The sequence below is a fragment of the Phacochoerus africanus genome, chromosome 5 (genome assembly GCF_016906955.1).
Source record: "Phacochoerus africanus isolate WHEZ1 chromosome 5, ROS_Pafr_v1, whole genome shotgun sequence".
Lineage (NCBI taxonomy): Eukaryota > Metazoa > Chordata > Mammalia > Artiodactyla > Suidae > Phacochoerus > Phacochoerus africanus.
The window spans coordinates 50167218-50193600 of record NC_062548.1 but is presented as its reverse complement, the minus strand read 5'-3'; the positions used below and the strand labels follow the sequence as shown (position 1 = coordinate 50193600).

The following is a 26383-nucleotide window of genomic DNA, read 5'->3' as shown; positions in this document are numbered from 1 at the left end:
CCCTGTCTTATAGGGGTTTTATGGAGGTTTCATTACATAGGCACAGTAGATTGAATCATTGGCTGTTGGTGATTAAATTCAACCTTCAGCTCCTTTTCTCTTCCTGAAGGTCAAGGGATGGGGGACACTAAAAGTTTCAACCCTCTAATCACTAGTTCCTCTCGCTACCAGTATTCCCATCCCCACAAGCTGTGACCTCATAAACTCAAGTAAGTTTGAAGGGGGTTCATTATGAATAACAAAAGACATTTCTGTACTCAGGAAATTCTTAGTTTTAGGAACTCTGTGCCAAGAACAGGACGTGAATACCAAATACATATTTTCATTATACCACACACATTTTTTAAAAAATAAAAAAGAAACATGACATTATTTTTTAAAATGTATTTTATATTATCAGTATGTTAAAAATTATTATTTCAGTGTATTAACAACATTTCTTTTTTGTTCATAGTAAGCCTTCAAATTCCAGTGTGTATTTTACAGTTAAATAGCACATCTCAATTTGGACTGGTCACATTTCAAGTGCCAGTAGCCACAGGCGGCCAGTGGCTGTCCTATTGCCCAGCTCAGGTCTGGATCATCAGTTTTCATGGTAGCAATGTATTCCAGTCTCATGTAGGTGGACATTTAGGTTGTTTCCAACCTATAAAACTATACATTATGTTGCAAAGAAGCTAGGATTAGCTTCCACTGTGAATTGCAGACTAGTGACCTAAATAAAGTAGAAGCATACTTCTCTCGTGTGTGGAGGAGATGTGGAGGTGTGCGATGCCGGGATGGCGAGACCCTCTCTTGTATTTTACTCTGTGGTTAGTGTGGAAGCAGCTCTACCTAGGGTTGTTGTCTCTAGTTTAGGTCGGCTGCTAGATCTTTTAATGATTCCAAGCATGAAAGAGGAAAGGGAAGAAGTTAAAAGACATGAGGTGTTATTTTTTTTAAGGTTTCCTGGAAGTTACACCAAAAAATCTTCCAATTATATCTCCTTGACCAGAATTTAGTTCCTTGACAACCCTTAGCTTCAGAGACAGCTTGGAAAATGTTGTCTTTTAGCTGATTCACTGCTACAATCAGGGATTTTTGTTAGAAAAGAAAAACCTATGTTGGAGTTTCCCGTGGCACTGTGGGTTAAAAATCCAACTGCAGGAGTTCCCACTGTGGCTCAACGGGTTACAAACCTAACTAGTATCCATGAGGATGTAGGTTCAATCCCTGGTCTCCCTCAGTGGGTTAAGGCTCCAGTGTTGCCGTAAGCTGTAGTGTAGGTCACAGATGCAGCTCAGATCTGGTATTGCTGTGCCAGTGATGTAGGCCAGCAGCTGCAGCTCCAGTTCAAACCCTAGCTCCAGGAACTTCCATATGCCGTAGGTGCAGCCATAAAGTTTAAAAAAGAGGGAGAGAGACAGAAAAGAAAAGGAAAAAAGAGAAAAGGAAAGAAAAGAGAGCCTGTGTTATGCTCAGTCTGCACATTCACCTTGTAGACCATCTGATTATTTCTCTTGGATGAGTTCCTAGATGCTCATTGCTGGTGCAGAGGGTTTAAACTTTTATATTTTGATCGAATTTGCTATTTTACCTTTCAGAAAAGTTATGCCCATTAGTATGCCCATCCCCAGCATCTGAGGGTACTTTTTCCCCACACATTTGTCAGTGATGTTTGTCATCAATCTTTTTGCTAAAGTGATACACCCAAAAAAAGTCTCATTATTGTTTTTTTATTTGCATTTATTGTACCACTAATGAGGTTGAGCCCCATATCATTTGCTTTACGACCATTTCTGTTGGTTCTTTATAAACTGCCTTTTCAGTTCTTTTGACCATTTTTCTGAGATTTTTAAAAATTAGATTGATTCATGAGTTTCTATAATATTTTAACAAGAAGAATGTTAACCTTTGGAAACATGACAGATGCCTTCTTTGTCTGTCAAGAAAAAGCCACATTTCCTTTGAGCCACATTTCCTTTGTATGTAGTTCAGTCTGTCAATGCTCCATTTATGACTTTTGGCTTTGGTGTCATGATTGGAAAATCCTCTCTTCTCAAGATTACTTTCTTCTAACACTTTTATGGTTCTTTTATTTATATCTTTTCTTTTTTTTTTTTCGTTTGAGTAGCTTCCATCTGGCCTTTATTTTGTTCTCTACCTCTATCCTTAAAACTTTTTTCAAATAGTGACATTATCAACCATGTCTTAAAATCTTTTTCCCACTGATTTTTGACATGCCTGTCATCTACTAAATCCCCACCTACACTCGAGTCTTTCTGATCGGACTTTTATTGGTTGATTTGTGCAAAAGGTAAAATTCACTTCATATTTCAATAATTTTTCAGCCCTATAATGAAGAAGGTGAAGAATCCAGTGAAGAGGGCAGTGACGAAGACACAGAGGTGGGGAATGAAACGGCAGAGGGAGCGGAAGTTAAACAGAGGTAAAGGGGCACTAGGGGCCTCAAAACAGGTCTAGGAAACGTTTGATTTCTTTATTTTCACTATCGTAAATAGTCAAGAATTTCTTGAAATGGAAACAACTTGTAGTCTGGACTTTTAATATTACTATTTGCTGAAAGAGCCTTACAACTTTAACTTTGTGATTATTATTGGTACATGGTATTATTCTTAGTTTTCTCTAAGCATTGGTAGGTCTTCAGAACTCACAGTTATGTACCTTGTTCTTCGATTCAGAAAGTTCCCTAGTCCATGATTTTCTTTTCTGAGGAGATGTTCATTTGTGCTGGATATTAGAAAAGAAAATCATGGACTTGGAGAAGAGACTTGTGGCTGCCTGATGGGAGGGGGAGGGAGTGGGAGGGATGGGGAGCTTGGGCTTATCAGACACAACTTAGAATAGATTTACAAGGAGATCCTGCTGAATAGCATTGAGAACTTTGTCTAGATACTCATGTTGCAACAGAAGAAAGGGTGGGGGAAAAAATGTAATTGTAATGTATACATGTAAGGATAACCTGACCCCCTTGCTGTACAGTGGGAAAATAAAAAAATTATAAAAAAAAAAGAAAGTTCCCTAATTGAGTGAACAGGTATAATAACCTCTGTATGCATGCATCTGCCTACTCTGTTTCCCCAGAGCTGATTCTCACTGGAGTGCTGTCCGAAAAGCCATCTCAGAGGTTGGTATCTTCTGCCTTGTTAATGATGCCTCGTTTTGTTACCTAGTAATTCTAATAAGAGGTCAGATTCAAAATAAGACAAAAACTTTAAATGATAACATCGGAACTTAAACAGGGTGCAGGGCATGGGATGCACAGGTCAGAAAGCGTACATTTCTGGTTTAGTAAACCTGTGCTGTGCTCCATGTGGCAGGTCTCATTAGGTCTTTAGATTTAGATTTGAGGGCTTGGAAACATCTCTCATTGATTCTGCCTGAACTTTCTATCTCTTGGGTAAAGACAGTTGTTAAATTTTAATTAATACTAAAAAAAAAAAAAAAAGGGAGTTCCCAACTAGTATCCACGAGGACATGGGTTCGATGCCTGGCCTCACTCAGTGGGTTAAGGATCCGGTGTTACTGTGGTATAGGTTGTAGATGCGGTTCAGATCTGGCATTGCTGTGGCTGTGGTCTAGGCCATCAGCTACACCTCCAATTCCACCCCTAGCCTAGGCAACTCCATATGCCATGGGTGCAGCCCTAAAAAGACTAAATAAATAAATAAATAATTCTTCAGTGCATATCAGTTTGTGATATCAACTCATCTGTGACATGACTGTGCCTTGGAAAGCAAGACAGGCAATTGTCCTGGGGGCCCTGCAGGAAGCAGCAGGTCTGGAGCACAGAGCTCAGCCCATTGGGCACTGCATGGGGCTTAGGTCCTTGGGGGAGGCCAGGATTCAGAGACGGCATCTTCTGAGGAACTAGGGGTTAAATTGCTGTATTCTTCCACTGAAGTCTATAGAGTGTTTTCCTTTGGGAGAGTTGTAGTTGCTCCAGTATTAAAGAGAGTATTATTGAGGTGAAGGAAACCAAACGAATCAATTTTGTTTTCCTCTTTTCAGCAGATAAACACTGTGGATGTGTTGACTACAATGGGCGCTATTCCTGCCGGGTTCAGGCCCTCCACACTCTTTCAGCTTCTGGAGGAAGGTAACGAATATCCATCAGCCATCGCAGGCTTAGTAGAAAAGTCATGGTTTACAACTAATTTTTCTGGCATAGCCAAAGCAAGTCGTTGGAGAAGATGCACACCTCCTGGATGCTCATCTTTACTTCGTCTTGCCTGTAACAATGGAGAAAGGAGCCCTGATCCTGTCAGAGGCCAAGCTGCTTATTTGTGCTCTGGTTCCAGCCACCTTCCTTTATTTCAAAAAACACAACTCTTAATGGTCACCCTGGGAGTTCCCGTTGTGGCTGAAAAGGTTACAACCCCAACTAGTATCCGTGAGGATGTGGGTTCCATCCCTGGCCCCTCTCAGTGGGTTAAAGATCTAGTGTTGTTGTGAGCTGTGGTATAGGTCACAGATTCGGCTTGGATCTGGCATAGCTGTGGCTGTGGTGTAGGCCGGCAGCTGCAGCTCTGATTGGACCCCTAGCCTGGGAACTTCCATATGCCATGGGTACAGCCCTAAACAGCAAAAAAAAAAAAAAGAAGGTCGCCCTTTCTTATATCTTCATCATCTTCCCTCCCTACACTGTCTCATTCCCTCCCAGTAGTCCTAGAAAACCTAAAACCTCCCACCTTTACAAACCAGCCACTCCAATCCTATCCTGTTCTGACTGAAGCCTCCCTCTCTTTGCTTTTCTTTGAAGCAAGACTTCTCCAAAGAGCTGTCCCTATTCGTTGTGTCTTTGTTTTTATTCATTCTTGGATTTCCCCATATGGGGCAGCATTTGTTCATAAGCTCCCTTGAGGAAGGATTAATATTGAGGGGAGGTTCCCCTCTACCCCGAGCTGTTGAGTTATCCGTGGAAGGCCTGCTTGGGGGGTCCTCCACAGGGAAGGCTCTTCTCAGACCTCCCTGCACACCCAGCTCCTTCCCATGCTTGGGCCTCGGGGTGAATTCCACCCTCCAGAGCTGCCTTCCTTCAGCAATGGAACTTCTCCTACTCCCATCCACTCCAACACCCTCGTGGGTCTAAGTTGGCTTATGATTCTTTGATGTAGTCTTTTGTCTACTTACTTTTCTGAATTGTTTCTCCAGCTCACCCATAAGCTGATGAGGACAGGAGCTGTATTTGATTCATGTTTGCATTTCCAACTCCTGGCATAGTACTTAGCACAGAGTGGGAGCTCAGAAACGAGTAAATGGTTTGGTAATAAGCACTCTTCATGACCGAAGTAGGAAAGAACCATATTAACATGCTTTTGTGCCAAGAAGGAAAAGTAATGATTACTTTTAAAAAAATATCCACAAGGTGTTTACAGAATTTCTGCATTTTACAAAATATTTGAATGATTAATCTTCATTACAGGGCATGGTACTGGCCTAAGTCTTTAAGATCTTTCCTAAAGCTGCTTTAAGATCAGCTCTTATGTCCTTCTATCTTTACATTTCCTATGGTTGTTCTTATCTCTGTTGATACATCTGTCTTAGGAAGCAAGTTTCTAATAAACTGCCTGGCATTTTTTTGACATCGGTTTCCTATGTTTTGTGCCGTAATATCATGGAGTTTTAGTTTTGTATTAAATTCATTCTTTGTATATAAAAAAAGCAAAAATTATTTTTACAGGCAATCAGTTTCGAGCAAGTTACTTCTTACAGCCAGAGCTCTCTCCTTCACAACTGGCCTTCAAAGATCTTCTGTGGGATGCTAAAACAGGCGCTGTAAGTATGGTCACTATCAGTAAAATGATAGCTTGTCCAGATTTTGCCATGGCTGCAAGTAATGTAAATAATTAATGGGTTATGGAAAACAACAAAATTGTCTCTGAATTCTAATTTTGAACCCTTGACTTTATCTTGTTTCTCTTCTCTATGGCTCTCTTCTCTCATTGTTACAAAGGAAATAATACTAAATATCTATCTTAAGCATTCTTTGCCTCAATTTTTTCACCTATAAAAAGGGAATAGTAGTAATAATGCTTCCAACATAGGGTTGTGATGAGAATTACATTGTATGTGTGATGGGCTTAGAACAGTGAGGGTTGTGATGAGAATTACATTGTATGTGTGATGGGCTTAGAACAGTGCCTCATACATATGATAAGTTAGTAAATGTTAGCCGGTATCATTAGTAGAGGTAGTAGCAGTGATTTTTTTTTTTAATTAAATAGGAATGAGGAACTTGGCAGTACTTTCTGATTATAGTTTTGGGGGAGAGCTGGAGTAAAGGATTCCTGGTATTCCCCCTTATTTCAAGGAGGAAATGCTCTTGACATTTAATTTTCCTCTCCTTTTTAGTAGGTATAAGGAACATTCAAAAATATCACTCCTCTGGGAGTTCCCCTCGTGACACAGTGGTTGATGAATCCGACTAGGAACCATGAGGTTGAAGGTTCGATCCCTGGCCTTGCTCAGTGGGTTAAGGGTCTGGCATTGCCCTGAGCTGTGGCGTAGGTAGCAGACACGCGGCTTGGATCGTGCATTGCTGTGGCTGTGGTGTAGACCAGCAGCTGCAACTCCAATTTGACCCCTAGCCTGGGAATTTCCATATGCCATGGGCATGGCCCTAAAAAGCAAAAAAAAAAAAAAAAAAAAGCATATATATAGATTAAAATATAAATCACTCCCCTTCTTGTTTACCCTCTGATTTTTCTCCCTTTCTCCCCCAGAGCCTCAGAATAAGAGGTCCCAGCGTGGTCAGGTTTGGTGAGGAGGGATGGTGCAGAATTTCATGCTCTTTTTCCTGTCAGCCAGAGCATTGCCTGGAACCTTTTGTATTAAGTAACCTTTAATTGCAAGTCAACAAATATGTTATATTTGGTCTGTGTAGTGTACTAGTAGGTGAATAAATGACAATTTTATCAGCTTGTACCCAGAGAACTAAATAATGAGCTCTAATTCTTTAAATTGCAAAGGTGACAAACTGATAGATATTGTTTTACTTTTTCAGTGATATGTTATTTAAATGGAAAGGCCCATGATCATAAAGCAGAATGTTAATAATTCAAGCTTTTCTTAAATTTAAAAAAGCCTGGAAGGCCAATTTGTCTATTGACGTTCTGAATTATCTTGGGAAGTAGAACTGGATAACATCATCCAATGGCCAGTGTATTCTCTCTGTCAGAAAATCTATATAAGAAGCCAAGGGATGACGTAGGTAAATGCTTAGGATTAAAACAAGGAGGAGCCAGCTGGGTAATATTAGTGCTGGGCGTCACTGGTTATTATGCTGTGCTAACCTTCCCCGTGGAGCCACCTTATGTAAGAATGAACCATAAGAACATTTGATACAGCTGATCCCCAGGGTCAGGTCATTCTTTTTAATCTTTTTTTTTTTTTTGTCTTTTTGCCATTTCTTGGGCCCCCCACCTGCAGCATATGGAGGTTCCCAGGCTAGGTGTCTAATCAGAGCTATAACCACCGGCCCACAGAGAGCCACAGCAACGGGGGATCCAAGCCGCGTCTATGACCTACATCACAGCTCACGGCAACGCCGGATCCTTAACCCACTGAGCAAGGCCAGGGATCAAACCTGCAACCTCATGATTCCTAGTTGGATTCGTTAACCACTGAGCCATGACAGGAACTCCTCTTTTTAATCATTTTGATTGAACTGACTGTTCATCACAATTTGTGTATATTTAACAATAAAATCAAATATTTTAAATATAAATGTCTATGAAAATTCTAACTGAAGTTTTGATTTAGACTTAACTTTTCTTGTGTATGTAGGTGTGAAAAATTTCTTTTCGTTCTTCTTTATTCTATATACCTTTTCTTAAGCATATACAAAACATGCTTTGAAAATGAATTTGTCTTAAAGTCATAAAAGTAAACCTTTCTTGTAACTAACTTTCCTCTCAGATTAGGTCAAGGCCAAGTCGTGTCTCATTGATTCTGACACTCTGGAGTTGTAAAATGATTCCTCTTCCAGGAGCGAGCATCCAGGTTTTGAGCAGACATGTGCGCCTTTGTGTGTTTGATGGCAGCAAGGTAAGCTTACTGAGGTAAACCAGTTCACACCAGCATGGGAAGATATTTGTTAATGCTACGAATTAAACATATACTTCACGGGGTCTGTCTGTCTCCTTCTCTCTCTCACAATTTCTCTCTCCCTTCCCCCGCTGCCCCATGGGAGTGGTGTGTATGTGTGTAAATACCTATGTAAAATCATGTGTGGTAGGTGCACACCATAAGCGTTCTGATGACATAGGCTCTTTCAGTTGCTAAGTGTGTGATGTTCATACATCACAGTTAACTCCTCTGAGTAAAAGGCACTGATATCTACCTTCTAGTATTGTGTACAGTTCAGTTTTACATGTAGAGCATTGCATCTTTGACAGATATACACTCCTGTATATTAGCACCCCGATCAGGACATGGAGCATTACCATTACCTACAGAGTTTCCTTGTGTCCTTTTCTATTCTGTTCCTCTCTGATTCCTAAGAGAATATGTTTCACCCAGTACCCAGCAAAAATTTGAATGACTCTTAGTTAATTGATTTATTTATGAGAAAAAACTGAAACAGTGCTTAGATGGAAATTTATGACTTTAATTGCATATACTAGACAAGAGGAAAGTCAAGAAACTATAAAAGGATCTATGCTCAAAGTCAAGAAACTATAAAAAGAAGAGTGAGTTACACCCAAAGGAATTAGGATGGAGGAAATAATAAAGATAAGAGTAGAAACAAATGACATAGAAAACAAAAGAGAAAATCAGAAAAAGCAAACGTTTATTCTTTGAAAAGAGTAATAAAGCTGAGATACCTAGTAAGACTGATTAAGAAATTTTAAAAAGAGAAAAGGAAAGAAAACAAATGATCACTCTCTGAGATGAAAATGAAGACCTCACTGCAGATCGTACAGACATTAAAAGGACAAAAAGAGGGCCTTATGAACAACTTTATGGCGATAAATTTGATAACATTGAAAAACAGATAAATTATTTGAAAACCATAATTTAGTACAACTGACACAGGAGAAATAGAACATGTGAATATAACCCTTGTTAAATAAGTTGAAACTGTAATTTAAAATTTTCTAATAAAGAAACCTCCGGACCCATTTGGTTTCACACGTGGATTCCTCCAAACATTTAAGGGAGAACTAATGCCGGTAGTGCACAAACTCTTCTAAAGAATAAAGATGAAATGGCTTCCCATCTCATCTCATGAGGCCGGGAAAAACACGATACCAAAATACAACAAGACATTATCAAAAAGGAAAAATTATAAGACCAGGATCCATCAGGAATATATAAACTAAAATTCTAAACAAAATATTACCAAGTTGAATCTAGCAACATATGAAAAGGACAGTATATCGTGACTTATTGGGGTTTATTCCAGGAATTCAAACCTACGCACCTGTGTGACCAACATTTAACATTTGAAAAGAAGTCATTGCAATTTGCCATATTAACAGAACTAAAGAAGAAAAGTCATGTATAAGATCATCTCAATAGATACCGAAAAAACATTTGACAAATTTTAACACCCATTTATAATTTTTTTTAAAGTTACTACCAAAATGTGAACAGAAGGGGATTTCAGATTGGTAAAGGACAGTAAGGGGAACTTAGTGTGAACACTTTTCCCCTACCGTCAGGAATGATTCAAGGATATCTAAGAAATAAAAAGATAATGCAGGTTTTGGGTTTTTTTAAATGAACAAAAGACTTGAACAGGCGCTAAAAAAAAGAAAATATATGACAAATCAATAGACATAAAAAATACTCAACATATCGTATGTCATCCAGGAAATGCAGAATTAAAACCAGAGTGAGAGAGCTCTAACCATGTACAAGAAACCACCTTAAATATAATAAAATAAGCAGGTTGAAAGAAGAATGGGAAAAGATACACCATTCAAAAGACACTAATATCAGACAAAGTATACTTCAGAACAAGGAAGATTACCAGGAATAAAGTGGTACATTACATGATTAGAAGGACAGTTCACCAAGAAGATGTGACCATCCTAAATGTGTAAACACTTAACATCCAAACTTCAAAAGACAAGCAGTAAAGATGGATAGAAGTGAAAGGAGAAATGGGCAAAGCCACAGTTATAGTTGGAGACGTTAATGCTTGTCTCTCTGTAGTCTGTAGAACAAGTAGACAGAAAATTAGTAAGGATATAGAGGAATAGAATAACACCATGAACAAACTGGATCTAATTAACATTTGTACAGCACTTTACCCCTAATAGTAAAATAAACATTCTTTTTAGTGCCTGTGGAACAGTCACCAAAATAGATGGTCCTGAGCAGATTTAGAAGACTTGAAATCAATCATACAATGTAGGGTTTTGATCATGTGGAATTGAATTAGAAATCAGAAACAGATAACTGGAAAAATCCTTAAATACTTGGAAATTAAACAACAAATTTCTCAATCAATGGACTAAAATAAAATTTAAGGGAAATTAGGAAATATTTGAGCTGAACACAAAATGAAAATGAAGATTAAAGTTTGTGGGATGTCAGCTAAAGCATTGCTTGGAGGGAAATTTGTAGCACTAGAAAAGAATTCTTGGAAGTACCCATTGTGGCTCAACGGGTTACAAACCCGACTAGTATCTATGAGGATGTGGCTCAGATCTGGCATTGCTTTGGTTGTGGCTGGCAGCTGCAGCTCCAATTCAACCCCTAGCCCGGGGACTTCCATATGCTGTTGGTGCAGTCCTAAAAAGGAAAAAAAAAAAAAAGAATTCCCAATTCCACAGTCTCACCTCCTTAGGGAGTGATCCTTAAGTTGAGGTCTGAGGGGTGAATAGGCCATAAGGAGATGGAGAGAAAAGGAGAGCATGTACAGTCAAAGGCCTTAACTGGAAGGGACTTGGGAAGCGGAGCAGTGTGGCTGAGTGGAGAGTGAAGAGGACAGGATGAAACTGGAGATGTCAGGAGGCAATACAGCCTAAGATGTAGGCCATGATGTTAGGGGGTTTTATCTTTATCCTAAAAACAGGGAAAGTCATTGGAGGAAGTGACACACTTAGCCACATGTTTGGGAACGATCTCTGGCCAATTTCTGGAGATCGATTAGAGTGGGGCAGAGAACCCCAGTAGACCATTTGGGGGCTATGTCACAGTGTGGTGGTCAAAGGGCAGCAAGTGTCATCTTCAAGAAAACAAAATCCGGGAGTTCCCGTCATGGCTCAGCAGAAACAAATGACTAGTAACCATGAGGATGCAGGTTTAATCCCTGGCCTCGCCCAGTGGTTAAGGATCTGGCATTGCTAGGTGTTGGTTGCAGACGTGGCTCAAATCCCGCTTTGCTGTGGCTATAGCATAGGCCACCAGCTACAGCTCTGATTCGACCCCTAGCCTGGGAGCCTCCATGTGTCTCGGGTTCAGCCCTAAAAAGACAGAAAAAAAAAAAAAATCTGGAGCCATTTTGCCTGGGATTAACTGTGGCTCCCCCAGTGGGTGTGGGATGCTGACCAAATGGCTTGATCTTGCTCTGTCTCTGTCTCTGTCCCTCTCTCTTATACATCCCTTAGGATCAATGTGAGGACTCAGTGAGTTAAATGTCAGTAAAGCACTTGATGAGAGATGATGATAGTAACTTAGATTAGGGAAGTAGAGGTGGTGATGAGCGCTATGGCTACAAAGATATTTAGGAGGCAGAAACCAGCCCCATTTGGTGATGGGTTGGATGGGGGAGGGGGAGGGAGAGCAGGAGTCAAGTTCGACGCTAGGTCTCTGACTTCCACATCAGAGGATGGATGGTGGGGACATGCAGAGATGGCGATGGCGAGTCAGGTGTGTAGGAGTTTGGGGTTTACCTTTGCTCCTGCTGAGTATACCTCTAACTCACAGGGTGAGGAAAATGCCTTTCATCTGAACCAGGAGTAAATGAATGAACTTGTGTTACCCTAAGAATCTTCCTTCACTTCTGCACACTCTGCACACTCTGCACAAAACCACTGCCATAAATGGGCCAGTAGGTGTCACCAGTGATCAACAAAGAGGACTTGCCTTCTTTTCCTGAGACCTGGTACCATTCTTTTTGCTTCTCATGTGGGAAGACATAAAACAAAGACCGGAATTTTATTTTGAATAACATATCAACATAATAGAGGTTAATTTATGAAAAAAATCTATTTCAAATTTCTAAATTGAGTTATAGGTAGAACATAATATTTATACATTCCTGCCACTTGCTTAAGAATGCTTCTTTAATAAATCTAAGCCAAGTTACAAATAAAAAGCACTGTTACTAAAACTAATTAATGAAACATCACTTCTAATAATGAATAAGCTCCTCTCCAAATTGTTTGCCCAGCGATGACCACTGTAAATTTTGGGTATTATACAAAAAGTGACTCCCTGAAGGCTCTGGCGAGTATCTCAAAACAGGCAGATCCTGGAAGGGAGTCTTAACTCTTGAGTCCACTCTTTTGCTTTTTATCTTTGTTCCTTCTTTTTCATTCCTCCATTTTCTTTTTTCTGTCTGCTTGTGTTTTACCTGATCATCTTTTAGAACTCTACTCTGAATTATCTGCAGTGCTATTGAGTGGATCACTCCATACAGCTTTTTTAGTGGTAGAACTAGGTATTATTTTATAGCTATATAACTTCCCATAGTCTGCTAGTGTCAGTCAACATTCCAGTTCAAGTGATGTGTAAAAATCTTACCTCTCTTTAATCCTCTTTACCCTCCCTGTTTTATAACTGTCTTAAATATTTCCTCTACATACACTGAGAACCACATCACACACTATAATAGTTTTCCTTCAACCATCAAGCATAATTTAGAAAACTTAAGAGAAAACCTGTTGTACTTACTCTTGTTTTTACTTTTTCTATTGTTCTTCCTTCCTTCCTGATGTTCAAAGATTTCTTCTTATCATGTTTTTTCTGTTTAGAGAACTTCCTTTAACTATTCTTTTAGGGTTGGTTTGCCAGCTCCAAATTCTCTTAGTTTTTCCTTATCTGAGAACATCTCTGTTTCCTCTTTATTCCTGAAGGATATTTTCCCTAGACACAGAATTCTAGGTTGACAATTCTTTTCTTTTGCCCTTGAAAAATACTGTTCCATTTCCTTCTGCCCTCTATGATGTCTGATGAGAAATCCACTGTCACTGGAGTTGGTTTTCCCATACGGTTAAATCTAGGTGGTGTTTCCCTCTCACTGTTTCAAGATATTTATGTTTAGATTTCTCATGTTTATCCTGTTCAGGGTATTCTCAGCTTCTTAAGCTGTAGGTTATGTCTTTTGTCAAATCTGGAGGTTTTTCCACCATTTTTTCTAAAATACTTTTCCAGCTCCAAGCTCTGCTATCCTCTCCTCTCTGAGACTCTGATGACATAAATGCTACAACTTTTGTTATAATCTCACATATTCCTGAGTCTCTGATCATTTTTTCCCATCTATTCTATCTCAGTTGTTCAGATTGCATAATTTCTATTTTTGTATCTTCAAGTTCACTGATTCTTTTCTCTCTTTTCTATTCTGTGGTTGACTATCCAGTGACTTGTGTAGAGGTGAGAGTGTGTGTGTGTGTGTCTGTGTGTCTGTGTGTGTCTGTGTGTTTATTCTTGGTTATTATATTTTTCAGTTCTAGGATTCTAGGGTCTTCTCTAAAGCTTTCAATTTTTGTTGAGATTTCCTTATTTCTTTCTTGAGACTTTGTATTTCTATATTTTAAATTTGTTTTAAGCATCTCTGTAGTTATGTAGCAAAAAGACAAAAAGACAAAAAAAAAAAACAAAAAAAGATGGTCTTACCTTAAACACCAGGTAGTAATTAAGAGGAATTTATACTCTAAGAGCCCAGGCTGAGACTCTATCTATCACTTTAGGAAGAGTTTAAATAAATTAATATATATTAGTTGTTGAAGAAATGGAGACTTTCTATGTGGAAGACATCTTGGCTGCCCATAACATCTTCCTAGTTGCCTACCAACAGCGACATGGAGGGCGGTGAATTTAATTTGAGCTAATGTGACATGTTTTCTGAGTTCCAGTCAAGTCTCAGTGGAAATGAATCTGACTAATATCCATGAGGAAGCAGGTTCAATCACTAGCCTCATTCATTGGGTTATGGATCCAGCATTGCCGTGAGCTGTGGTATAGGTTGCAGACATGGCTCGGATCCCACATGGCTGTGGCTTGTGGTGTAGGCTGGCAGCTACAGCTTCAATTCAGCCTCTAGCCTGGGAACCTCCATATGCCATGAGTGTGGCCCTTAAAAGCCAAATATAACTAACTAACTAAATAAATAATGTGATCGGTTTGGGATGACCTCTAATTGTTGGGGTTTTTTTTTTGTTTTTTGGTTTTTTTTTTTTGGTCTTTTTGCCATTTTTGGGCCACACCCGAAGCATATGGAGGTTCCCAGGCTAGGGGTTGAATCGGAGCTGTAGCCGCTTACCTACACCAGAGCCACAGCCAGGCAGGATCCGAGCCACGTCTGCAACCTACACCACAGCTCACAGCAACATCAGATCCTTAACCCACTGAGCAAGGCCAGGGATCGAACCTGCATCCTCATGGTTCCTAGTCAGATTTGTTAACCACTGAACCACAATGGGAACTCCGATCTCTTAATTGTTTTTATTTTTTTGCCTTTTTTTTTTTTTTGAGAGCCACACTCCCGGCATATGGAAGTTCTCAGGCTAGGAGTCCAATCAGAGCTACAGCTTCTGGCTTACACCATAGCCATAGCAATGCAGGATTGGAGCCGCATCTGCGACCTCTACCACAGTTCACAGCAACAACGGATCCTTAACCCACTGAACAAGGCCAGGGATCGAACCTGCATCCTCATGGATCCTAGTCGGATTCGTTAACCACTGAGTCATGAAGACAACTCCATCTCTAATTGTTTTTAAAGCTGAGATTTACAAGTGCTACACTACAATATTTTAATCTTAAATAAAAATTGTATATTATCCATTCCTTTGGAAGAGGTTGATTTTGGTAATAACTTTACAGAATTTGAACTCTTCTTTAAAGTTTTTGCTCCTTTTGTATTTCATTACTTTATGTATATTGTAAGACTAACTTCTTGTAGTAGCATTCATTAAATTCCAGTAAGAATATGGTTTACCCGCCTGGGGAACTTCAAGAAAACTGCAATTATGTATCCAAACTGGTAGCAGTATCTGTCTTGATGGCAGGGTAATGAATTGCACCTAAAATGTTCTTATGGGTCCCATTTCTTTTTTGTTGTCTTTTTAGGGCCATACCCACAGCATGTGGAAGTTTCCAAGCTAGGGGTCGAATCAGAGCTGGAGCTGCCAGCCTACACCACAGCCACAGCAATGCCAGAACCAAACGGCCTCTGCAACCTGTGCTGTAGCTCACAGCAATGCTGGATCCCTTAGCCCACGAACGAGGCCAGGGATCAAACCTGCATCCTCATATATCAGTCAGGTTCTTAATCCCCTGAGCCACAACGGGAATTCCTGTGTGAATTCCTGTGTCACACTTCTTAGAAGGTTGTTTCTACCTAAAATTTAATTTAATTTTCTGATTGTCTCAGATATTAAGTATTTCACTCAGTATAATGTATTACTAGTGCAAAGATCTGAGTCTGAATTCATTGTCCAGTTTTCATTGTTTTATAAGTAAGCACTCTAACACTTGTTTTGGTTTATCATTTTATTTGTTTTATAATTAAATGAATTTTATATTTACGGCTGTACAACCATCACAGCTTAATTTTAGAACATTTCCATCCCAAACCCCGAGTCCGCCCCCCCCCCCCACCTGTCTCCTTTGGTAACCATGTTTTGCAACATCTGTGAATCTGTTTCTAAAGTGCAATTAAATTCATTTGTATCCTTTTTTAAATTCCACATATAAGTGATATCATGATGTTTGTCTCTCACTGATTATTGATCATTTTAAAAGCTGTGTATGTACTAGATGTACAAAGAAGAAAAAGTTACAGAAATGCACAAAGTAAGAAGTAAAATATCCTCCTCTCCCTCTGCTCCACACAGTATAACCATATAGCCATCGTTAACTATTTGGGACCTGGAAGTGGTGATGTTTCAGAGAGCTTTCCTACTCTGTGATTTCAAATGAGAAACTCTCGTTTCAGGTTTTGAGCAACATTCACACAGTCAGGGCCACGTGGCAACCTAAGAAGCCCAAAACATGGACCTTTTCTCCCCAGGTCAGTAATCTGCATGAATGGAATGAAACATGAATTTCTCTTATCTGTTAAGTATTATATGATTAATTTCTAAGGCAAGGTTGTCTGAAATATTCTTGAAATAACATATTTATATTTAACACAGACTTTACAGGGTCAGATATGAATCTTTCAATTGTTTTATGTTCTTTGAGGGCTTTGATTAGAATTACTCATGTCTCTGACTCTCCAAAGTTATAATTCCTATGAGTCATCTCATTCAGTGGATTTCAGGGGCAAATTTTAGAAAATGCCCTCCAATGAAAACTGAAAGCAAAAAGATAACGCTTAGGAAGTGTTTTTCAAAAATGTAGTCTCCAGCTGTGCTAATGAGAGCTGTGCTTTGTCCAGATAAAAATCAAGGGTGACGCCTAGGGGACTGGTACCTCACACCCAGGCACTGTCGAGACTGGAACAAAAAAAAAAAGCAAACTGGAATGAGGTTAAGTGGCTTCAGATGCCATTGAAGACGAAGATATGTCTTTCTGTTCTTTTAATAACACTCATAGTCCGTAGTTTCATTTACTTTTTTTCCTGCCTCCAGAGTTTCATTACTTCCCTCCCACAGCTAACGCCCTTGAGCCACTGCACCCTGAGAGTCCTTCATTAACCTTCTCCTGTTGCATCAAAAGATCCTACCGCAAGAGAGAGGGTCACTGAGAGGGCAGGGCACGTGGAGGAAGCCTGGCCCCTCAACTGTGTGCCAGGCATACCCACATCATCTGCAGCGTGACCCCTACAAGTCCTGTTTGATCCTCTAAGCCCCCTGCTGATTGTATTTTGGCCCAACACTTCACAGTTCTGATAGTGCGTCTCTGAGTATGTGAAGCGGTTAGGGTACAATTTTCTAGTGTTTTCCTGGATATGAAGATGAACTGTTGGGGGGGGGGGTCAATAATAAGTATGTGTTACTTTGCTCAGTGAAATTAAGCACCCGTTGGGTGTGAGGCATTCCTCCTAGGTACTATGGGATCTTCCACTCTAGTAGAGAAGAAACATGTGTACATAACACCAGTATCCTCCACTATGGAGCTCTAACCCTGTGCATTTTCTCGTGTAATCCTTAGAGTGGCCCTATGGGGTGGGTCCTGTTGACAGCTGTCACAGGGGCAGGATGGAATATGATCATGAGGCTCCCAGCGCTGTGGAAGCACAGAGCAAGGTGAAATTAATGCTAGTTCTTAGGCTCAGGGGAGGCTTTGTAGAAGAGAAACTAAACCTGGAAGGATGGTTAGGATTTTAAGGACAAGGAAGAGAGATGCACTTGTCCAGGGAGAGGGAATGGAATGAGCCAAAGGGAAGGAAAGGTGTCCTCAGGAAGGTTCAGCACACACATGTGCAGTCTGTCAATTTAGTTCTGTGAAAAAGAACAATGGTTAATAGAAATACAAATATCACATGTCAAACTATTTCTGTGCTACCTCCAAAGACCTCAGGACAGTACTTTTTTCACATTAGCCGCTGTTCTAAGCAAAGAGTAAGTGAACATGAAGGTGTTTTTCCCTAATTCAAATTACATTTTTAAATTTCAAATCATTGGTGTAGATGATTCCCTGGTCTGCTTTTTGTTTCCTTTACAAAACCTTTATGATGATGCAGAGGCATAAACCACTTACAGATGAGTAGAGCTGAGCCCTCCCTCCCGTTTTTTAATACTTCCCAGTAACTTTAGTTTTCGCTGTTGTTTCAGGTTGCTGGCATTCTGCCGTGCTTGCTTGATGGTGATTGTTTCATCAGGTCCAATTCTTCATCTCCAGATCTCGGAATATTATTTGAACTTGGAATTTCTTATATTCGCAATGTATGTTGGTTGAAAGATAAAGCTTGCTAATGTATCAGTTAAAAGGGAAGGTTTTTTGAATGTCTGTTTTTAGTAAAATAATTGAGATTTTTATGCGTAATAGAATTTTAATCTCTTGAGGAATGGGAATGGCAGTGATTATAATTTTTGATGCTGCTGCTTTTTCAGTAGCATTTAAAATAAAGTGTGTTTACATTTATAGCTTGAATGGACTCCAGTGCTTTAAAAGAATGAAGATTTGAAAAATATGGAATTTTGGAGAAAGTGATAAAAGATGCTCAGTAGTTTCCCAACACAGTGCTTTACCTCTGTCCCAGAGGGTCAGAATATCCTTAATCTTATAAATTCAGGCACCTGGCAGAGTGGTGATTTTTATAAAGGGAACACCAGAAACTTGGATTAGTTTACATCATATAAACTCCTGAACCAGTGGGCGTGATAATAGTTATATGTTTCCATGTTCTCTTAACAGCCTGATGGGGTAGTATACATGCTTGGCCTCATTAACCCAGAGAGCCATTGTTAGTGCATTAATGGTGTTACGCTGTCTTTTTATTTCTTTAAGGCAGATGCATCTGTATGTGATGTAGGTGGTTAGGGGGGTGGTGGCGGGGGGCAGGGGGGTAAGATGGGGAGAGGAGCAGGTGCCCCATGTGAACCCCAATGGCCTCCGACAGTTGATGATCGGGGTGAAGTTCTGAGCTGAAAGACCCTCAAATGATTTCATTGGCTCATTCCACTTCTCATGTAGTGTTGATGTGTTCCGAGATCATCCCACAGCATATTTCTATCACTCAAGAAGCGGTAGCAACAGTTGCCATATCATTAGGTTCAAGGTTTTTTCTGGAGCAATTTAATAAGATAAGTAAGATTTTCACTTTTCATCCTTCCTTTACCAGGATGCAAGTCAAATGGGCCTCCTCTGGGTTTCATCTTATTTTCTTGTGAAGAATTTTTTAATTATAAAGGCAAATACTGGAGTTCTGTGTGGCTTAGTGGGTTAAGGATCCAGCTTTGTCACTGAAGTGGCTGAGGTTGCTGCTGTGGTATAGGTTCAATCCCTGGCCCAGGAACTTCCACATGCCGCAGGAAAAAAAAGACAAATACTAATTTTGTTCCTTTAAAAAGAATTTGGTATGTGCTTATAGATTTAATTTTCCTACACTTTTTTATTTCCTAGTCAACTGGTGAAAGAGGAGAATTAAGTTGTGGCTGGGTGTTTCTTAAGCTTTTTGATGCCAGTGGAATTCCTGTTCCAACAAAGTAAGTTGACTCTGTGTTCCTTCCAAGTGGGTAATGTAGAAATTCATTTTTTAGAGCCTCGATACCTCAAATTTGCAGAATATATGTATGTTCTGTTAGTATTCAATGCCAGCCCTAGGGAGAGGGCTTGTAATGTTGAATTAAAATTTTTTTTTTTCATTTTACAGCCGTACTTGTGGCATATGGAATTTCCTAGACTAGGGGTAACCTACCCCATGACTTGCACCAACACCAGATCCTTAACCCACTGAGCAAGGCCAGGGATCGAACCTACATCCTCACAGACATTATGTCGGGTCTTAACCTGCTGAGCCACAATGGGAACTTTAATGTTGATTTTAATGTTCTTTTAGGGAGTATATGAAAATGGCATACATGGTCTCATCCTAGGTTGGAAGAAATGACACATTTGGAAAGGGTTTTTTAAAAGATGTTTGTGCCAGCTGCCTGCTGAGAATTTTCCCTCAGTAATTCCCTGTGGTATTAGCCCGTTTCAGGGTACTGAACAGAGCCAGCTGCTCACCAAAGATTGAGAAAGGTGAGCCCTGGGGTCCCCAGGTCTTCAACGCCATCTTTCTTCTGTAAGTGGTACCTTGAAATTGAATTGTGGTGGCAGCCACTGTAAACACATTTAAAATTTACCACCAAAAGGCAAACCAGCAGAAAATATTTGCAACATATATAAAGCAATCAGAAGATTAGTGTCCCGAATACAAAAAGAGCTCTCACAGAGTTCCCATTGTGGCTCAGTAGGTTAAGAACGTGACGTAGTGTCTGTGAGGATATGGGTTCAATCCCTGGCCTCGCTCAGTGGGTTAAGGATCCAAAAGCTGTGGTGTAGGTCACAGATGTGGCTTGGATCTGCTATTGCCATGGCTGTGTCATAAAGCCAGCAGCTGTAGCTCCGATTCAACCCCTAGCCCAGGAACTTCCATATGCCACAGGTAGAGCTCTCAAAAATTAAGAAGACAATGCAAATTTGAAAATGGGCACATACACAAAAATCTCAGTCTAGGATATATCCAAGAAAGTCAGAAGAGATAGAGATGGCCAGTCAGTAGGATGGTGATTAAGATCTCTGATTTGGAATGATAAAATTCAGGGCTGTAGTCCAGGCTCTGTCTGTGTAACTGTAAGCAGGTTCCTTAATGTCTCTAGCCTCAATTTCCCCCTCTTTAAAATGGGAGATTACAGTAGTTCCTAACCCCAAAGTTTTAATTCAGATAATGCTCCCCTTCCACCTCTACTGACACCGCAGGATGGAGTGACCTCCTTAGCACAGGACAGAGCAGAAGTCCTGAGTCCACTGAGCCACCTCTAACATCACCCCAGCGGAAGGGGGAGGGGCACTTTATCACCCCCTACCCCCACCCCCACCTACTGCCTGCAGAGTAGAAACCCAGGGTTCTTGTGATTTTTTTTTGTTGTTTTTAATAATGTTCAAGATTTTAGTTGTGCTTAGTGGGAGGGAAAAGTGTGTCTGTTCAGTCTTTCTTTTTTTTTTTTTTTTTGTCTTTTTGCTATTTCTTGGGCCGCTCCCGCGGCATATGGAGGTTCCCAGGCTAGGGGTCGAATCGGAGCTGTAGCCACCGGCCTACACCAGAGCCACAGCAATGCAGGATCCGAGCCGCGTCTGCAACCTACACCACAGCTCAGGGCAACGCCGGATCATTAACCCACTGAGCAAGGGCAGGGACCGAACCCGCAACCTCATGGTTCCTAGTCGGATTCGTTAACCACTGTGCCACGACGGGAACTCCTGTTCAGTCTTTCTTAAAGTGAAGTCATAACTGTTTTTTTCAAATGAGGTGGAGGCCTATGTATTGATGTAGAAATATTTCCAGTGTCTATTACTATATGAAAAGAGCAAGTCGCAAAATCTTCTGTGTATTCCGAAGACACTTCTGTTCACAAAGAACTCTGTTTGTATGCATATGTGGAAACTGTTGCCAGATGTTGCCTCTGGGGAGCAGAATTGGGGAGGTGGTACTACAGGATTAAAGAGGCCTCTTGGGAGTTCCCTTTGTGGCTCAGCAGTTAACGAATCCTACTAGGATCCATGCAGACTCAGGTTCGATCCCTGGCTTTGCTCAGTGGGTTAAGAATCCAGCATTGCTGTGGTGAGCTGTGGTGTAGGTTGCAGACACAGCTCAGATCCGTGTTGCTGTGGCTGTGGTGTAGGCCAGCAGCTGTAGCTCTGATTCTACCCCTAGCCTGGGAACTTCCATATGTCATACGTGCAGCCCTAAAAAGCAAAAAGCAAAAAGAAAAAACAAGGCCTTTTTCCTTCTGCTTCCACACTTACATAGTCCACAACTTTAAAAGGAAATGTTGGTCAGTTTGAGATTGACTGTGTGAAGGTTTTGGTTTCCATTTGTACAGAAAGAGGTAGGACAACCCAAATAGGGTGGAAAAGAAGTTCCCATTGTAGCACAGCAGAAACGAAAAAGACCAAAAAAAAAAAAAAAGGGGTGGAAAAGAGAGGAATAAATTTTTCAATTTTTACTTATCATTTCTTTGCCATTTAAACTTTTTTTTACAACAATCTACATGTTACTTTTATATACATATATATGTAAAATAATATATATCATTTTTTGTGTGTCTTTTTGTCTTTTAGGGCTGCACCAGCGGCATATGGAGGTTCCAAGGCTAGGGGTCTAATTGGAGCAGCAGTTGCCGGCCTACACCACAGCCACAGCAACATGGGATCTGAGCCACATCTGCAACCTACACCACAGCTCACCAAAGATCCTTGACCCACTGAGTGAGGCCAGGGATCGAACCCACGTCCTCATGGATGCTAGTTGGGGTCATTAACCACTGAGTCACTATGGGAGCTCCCTACATGTTACTTTTATATTTAAAAATAATATAATTTCATAATAGCTTTATTTCAAGTGATGATTTGAAACATTTGGAAAATATTTTAAATAAGTCATTAAGGTCAAGATACTTTAATGACATCAATTAATCTTTCTCATTTTAATGTGGAAAATATATTTACTACATTTCATAGTTAAGAAAGAGAGAGACTGTTTTTGGAGATGATAACTCGTGGAAGGATCAACAACTTTAATTCTCATTTGCCAGTGAGACCTAAATAAAATGTCTCTGAACTATCATGCTAAAAAATGTTCCACTGCTGACTCCACTGTTTCACGATATCCTTAACATGTATCTGTCATGGTATATTTTTCTTTTGTAGAACTTACGAACTCTTCTTGAATGGAGGCACCCCATACGAAAAAGGTGTTGAAGTGGACCCTTCAGTATCCAGAAGAGGTACTGCTCTTCTGTGTTGCTTCCTTTCCTTTCCTTAAAGATGAAACTAGTGGAAGATGCATCAGAGAAGATGGCTATGGTCTAATAAGCATGACACTTTTTGCTTGAATTCACCTGTGTAAAAATATGTCATTTGGTTTTAAAACTTAATCAGGGAGTTCCTGTTGTGGCTCTATGGGGTATGAACCCAACTAGTATCCATGAGGATGCGGGTTCAATCCCTGGCCTTGCTCAGTGGGTTAAGGATCATGTGTTGCTGCAAGCTGCGGTGTAGGTCGTGGATGTGGCTCTGATCTGGCCTTGCTGTGGCTGTGGCAGAGGCTGGCAGTTGTAGCTCCAATTCAACCTCTAGCCTGGGAACTTCCATATGCTGCAGGTGCAACCCTAAAAAGCAAAAACAAACAAAAAGCAAAAAGAGCTTAATCATTTTTATCTAAGTGCTTATTTTCTTGGTAACATATATGAGAATCTAATGTAGGAAATTAGGAAGCATGAGGGCCCTGCATTAGTTCCTTTTCACTGAACTCTGGGCCACAGAACTAACTGAATAGGCCTATTCAGAAATTGCCTATTGCTAGTTCAAAAGATATAGACATTTGAAATTGTGATATACATGCCAAGTTGCACTCCAGAAATGACCATCTTTGAGTGGGTTGATTGACCAGGCACTGTGCTAGGTAAGGGGAAAATAGAGACTAAGACAGATAGGGTCCTTGACTCTGGGAGCTCAGAGCCCAACAGATTTGAAACTCCCAAGCTCTCACACCTCAGACATCCCTCCCCTCGTTTCATAATTTAGGACACACAGCCCTGCTGCCACCCCAGCAATGTCAGTCCTACCTTCTTGGAACAGGAAGTTGGGATCTGGGATGCATTTAGTTCTACCTGGTCTCAGAGATGCTTTTTAAAACTCTCTTTTTCTTTGTAATCTGGCAGCAGTGATGCTGTCAAAGTATCTGAGGCAGTGGCAGCTCGAGGGGGGCAGGTAAGGGGCACCTTATGAAGGTTGGTAGGGCTCATTTCAGGTATATGGGTCACTCCTGTTTTTCATACAGTTCAGCACCAGTGGTACTAGAAAAACTTCATCCTATTTTTATAAAAAAAATTATGTAAAATATTGTTTTATTATATTCCCTGCCTAAGCACTTAAAGTTTTGAGATTTATTTTTTGGGTTTTTTTTTTTTTTTTAAAGCACATGGTAGTGTTTTCCATCAGATGATGACAATGAGAAGGCAGCCTCAACTTCTAGTAAAACTGAGATCTTTAAACAGAAGATCAAGGAACATGCTAAGGTTGGTATCTGCTTTTCCCTCTCTGAAGCTGAGTTCATTCGGCATCTGTGAACCATCTCTGCTTCTGGCTTCTTCTCCTGCTTGGTCATCTTTTATTAGTTTATGTATATATGTATGTATGTATGTATGTATGTATGTATGCATGTATTTTACGGCCACACCCGTGGCATATGGAAGTTCCCAGGCTAGGGGTCAAATCAGAGCTGGAGCTGCCTGCCTAGGCCACAGCCACAGCAATGCTGGATCCTTAACCCACTGAGCTAGGCCAAGGATCAAACCTGCATCCTCATAGAGACTATATCCAGTTCTTAACCGCTGAGCCACAACAGGAACTCTGGGGGATGGGGTGGGAGGGGGGTTGTTGTTGTTGTTGTTTTTCCCCACTAATTCATCTGTCCAAGATAAGTAGGGAAGTGGAATAATAGTAAAGTTCAAATTGGCTTACTCTTCTGTTTACCCGTCAGCACAAATGATAGATGTGGTCAGAAATAGTATAGTAACTTGTGACTGAGTGGGACTTAACATTCATGGTCCAGGGAACTTTGGGGAAATTTTGTTTTTAATATCAAGTTTTTTGAGGTATAATTTACTTTCACTAAAATTTGCCCTTTTTAGTTTAAGGTCTTTGAGTTTTGGTAAGTATATACAGTCATATAAACTACCACACAATCAAGGTAAAGAATGTTTCCTTCACTCTAAACTGTCACCTCAGGCCCCTTTGTAATCAGCTCCCCGGCTCTGGTCTCCGGCAACAGTTCATCTACTTTCTTTCCCAACAGTTTTGCCTTTTACAGAGTGTCCTACAGATGGAATCACACCCTATGTAGCCTTTTGAGTCTGGCTTCTTTCACTTATTGTAACGCACTTGAGATGCATCTATGCTATTGCATGTTTTATCATTTTGTTCCTTTTTGTTCTAACTAGTGTTCCATTTGGTGAATATACCATAATGTGCTTATTTATTCACTAGTTGACAGACATTTGGGTTGTTTCTAGGTTTGGGCAGTTATGAACAAAGCTACTCTAAATGTTTGCATATGAGGGTTTTTTTGTGTGTGGACATATGCCTTCATTTCTCATGGGTATAAATACCTAGGAATGGGATTGTTAGATTGTCTAGTATTTAACTTTATAAAGAACTGCCAAACTGCTTTCAAAAGAGACTTTTTATCCTCTCGCCACCAATGTTTGAGAGGTCCCATTACTCCATATTCTTGATTGACATTTGATATGATCCCTCTTTGTCTGTTTTGTCCTCTTTAATGAGTGGTTTTAATTTGTGTTTTCTTCAGGGAGGTTTTACACTGGCAGAATCCCAGATCTATTTCTGACCATAAACTTCCTGGACAAGTCATTTAACCATCTTTATCTGGGTTTCAATGTCCACATCTTTAAAATGAGCATAGTAATAATATCAACCCCATAAAGCTCTAATGAGTTTTAATGAAAAGAAAATATTTAAAATGCTGAGCTAGTAGTTATAGTGCATGGCACCAGTAAAACACAATAAGTATCAGCTGTAATTACATGCTATTACTATTATCATATGTCTAGATAATTGTAAACATATTGCCAGGTAGCTAGTGCTGTCATAACATTTTTCAAGTGAGGATGTGCTATGTAGCTGGTAAGATCGAGGTGATTAGAAATAGGCTCCGAAGGCTGGAAGATGTGCCATTTGAAGACGTGGGGGTGTGGGGAACACACCGTGGATGGGAGGGGTGGAGGGAAGCATGTGGCTGGGGCCAGAGCAGGTGAACTGTCCCACCATGACCTGTTCTTTGCTCTCGGGTCATCAGGAGGCAGGGAAGCTTGGCACACCTCTGCGATGGTTGCTTTTCTCATTCCAGACCATGCTCCCGGTTTAAATATCCCTTGTTCTTATCTCTAGTACTGAAATGCCTTTTACAATTATAGTGTTAACAGTTAAATCTTTCAATAGCCATTAATAATATATTCATGGGTAGTATTCCTTCTCCTGCCTTTTTTTTTTCTTTCCTGGATGTTCCTAAAGCCTATAAATTCCCCTTTTTTGGCCAGTCTTTCCTTGGATAATGGTTATTTCTCATGATGAAAAAAAGCAGCACAGTAGCAGTCTTTGTAAAAGAAAAGCTAGAATCCTGTTTGGCCTCATTCTTCCTCTTGCTTCAGCTCCTACTGCTCCTCTCATTGATAAGCCTCCAAGAGTCCAAGTGCTGCCAAGCGTATCATTCAAGTACTGCTCTTACCAGTGTTTCTCTGGCCCCAAGTACTGGTTTGCAGATACACTTTACAGTCTAGAGCCCAGGTCTGACTGGGTGTGCGGAGGTCAGCTACGCAGGCCGTTCTCCCATACCATGAACACTCTTCTCTGTAGGCTGGGTTCCCAAAGAAGCATCCCAAGTCCTCAGGAGATGAGGCCCTTGTTGGTCACAGCCTATAGTAGACGCCCGAGAAAATGTTTGTGAAATAGTTTCAAAGTAGAGATCTTCCTGCTGGTGTGAAAGAGTATGGGTCAGGAGCTGCTCTGCGTCCCGGTGTCCCTGGCCTTA

At 40.4% G+C, this 26383-nt stretch overlaps 1 protein-coding gene across 4 annotated transcripts in view; it reads left to right on the top strand.

Annotated features, from left to right (window-relative positions):
- NPHP1 (nephrocystin 1) overlaps positions 1-26383 on the top strand; it is a 57753-nt gene that overhangs the window by 17878 nt on the left and 13492 nt on the right. For 2 of the 4 annotated variants that reach the window (XM_047781237.1, XM_047781241.1), the window contains 10 exons: positions 2331-2428; positions 3085-3127; positions 4012-4099; positions 5684-5778; positions 7921-8049; positions 16118-16192; positions 17901-18011; positions 19192-19274; positions 22483-22559; positions 23753-23852. In XM_047781237.1, coding sequence (XP_047637193.1) covers positions 2331-2428; positions 3085-3127; positions 4012-4099; positions 5684-5778; positions 7921-8049; positions 16118-16192; positions 17901-18011; positions 19192-19274; positions 22483-22559; positions 23753-23852 — 899 coding nt within the window. The remainder of the gene's footprint in view (positions 1-2330; positions 2429-3084; positions 3128-4011; positions 4100-5683; positions 5779-7920; positions 8050-16117; positions 16193-17900; positions 18012-19191; positions 19275-22482; positions 22560-23752; positions 23853-26383) is intronic. The other 2 variants (XM_047781238.1, XM_047781240.1) reach the window with 2 other exon arrangements.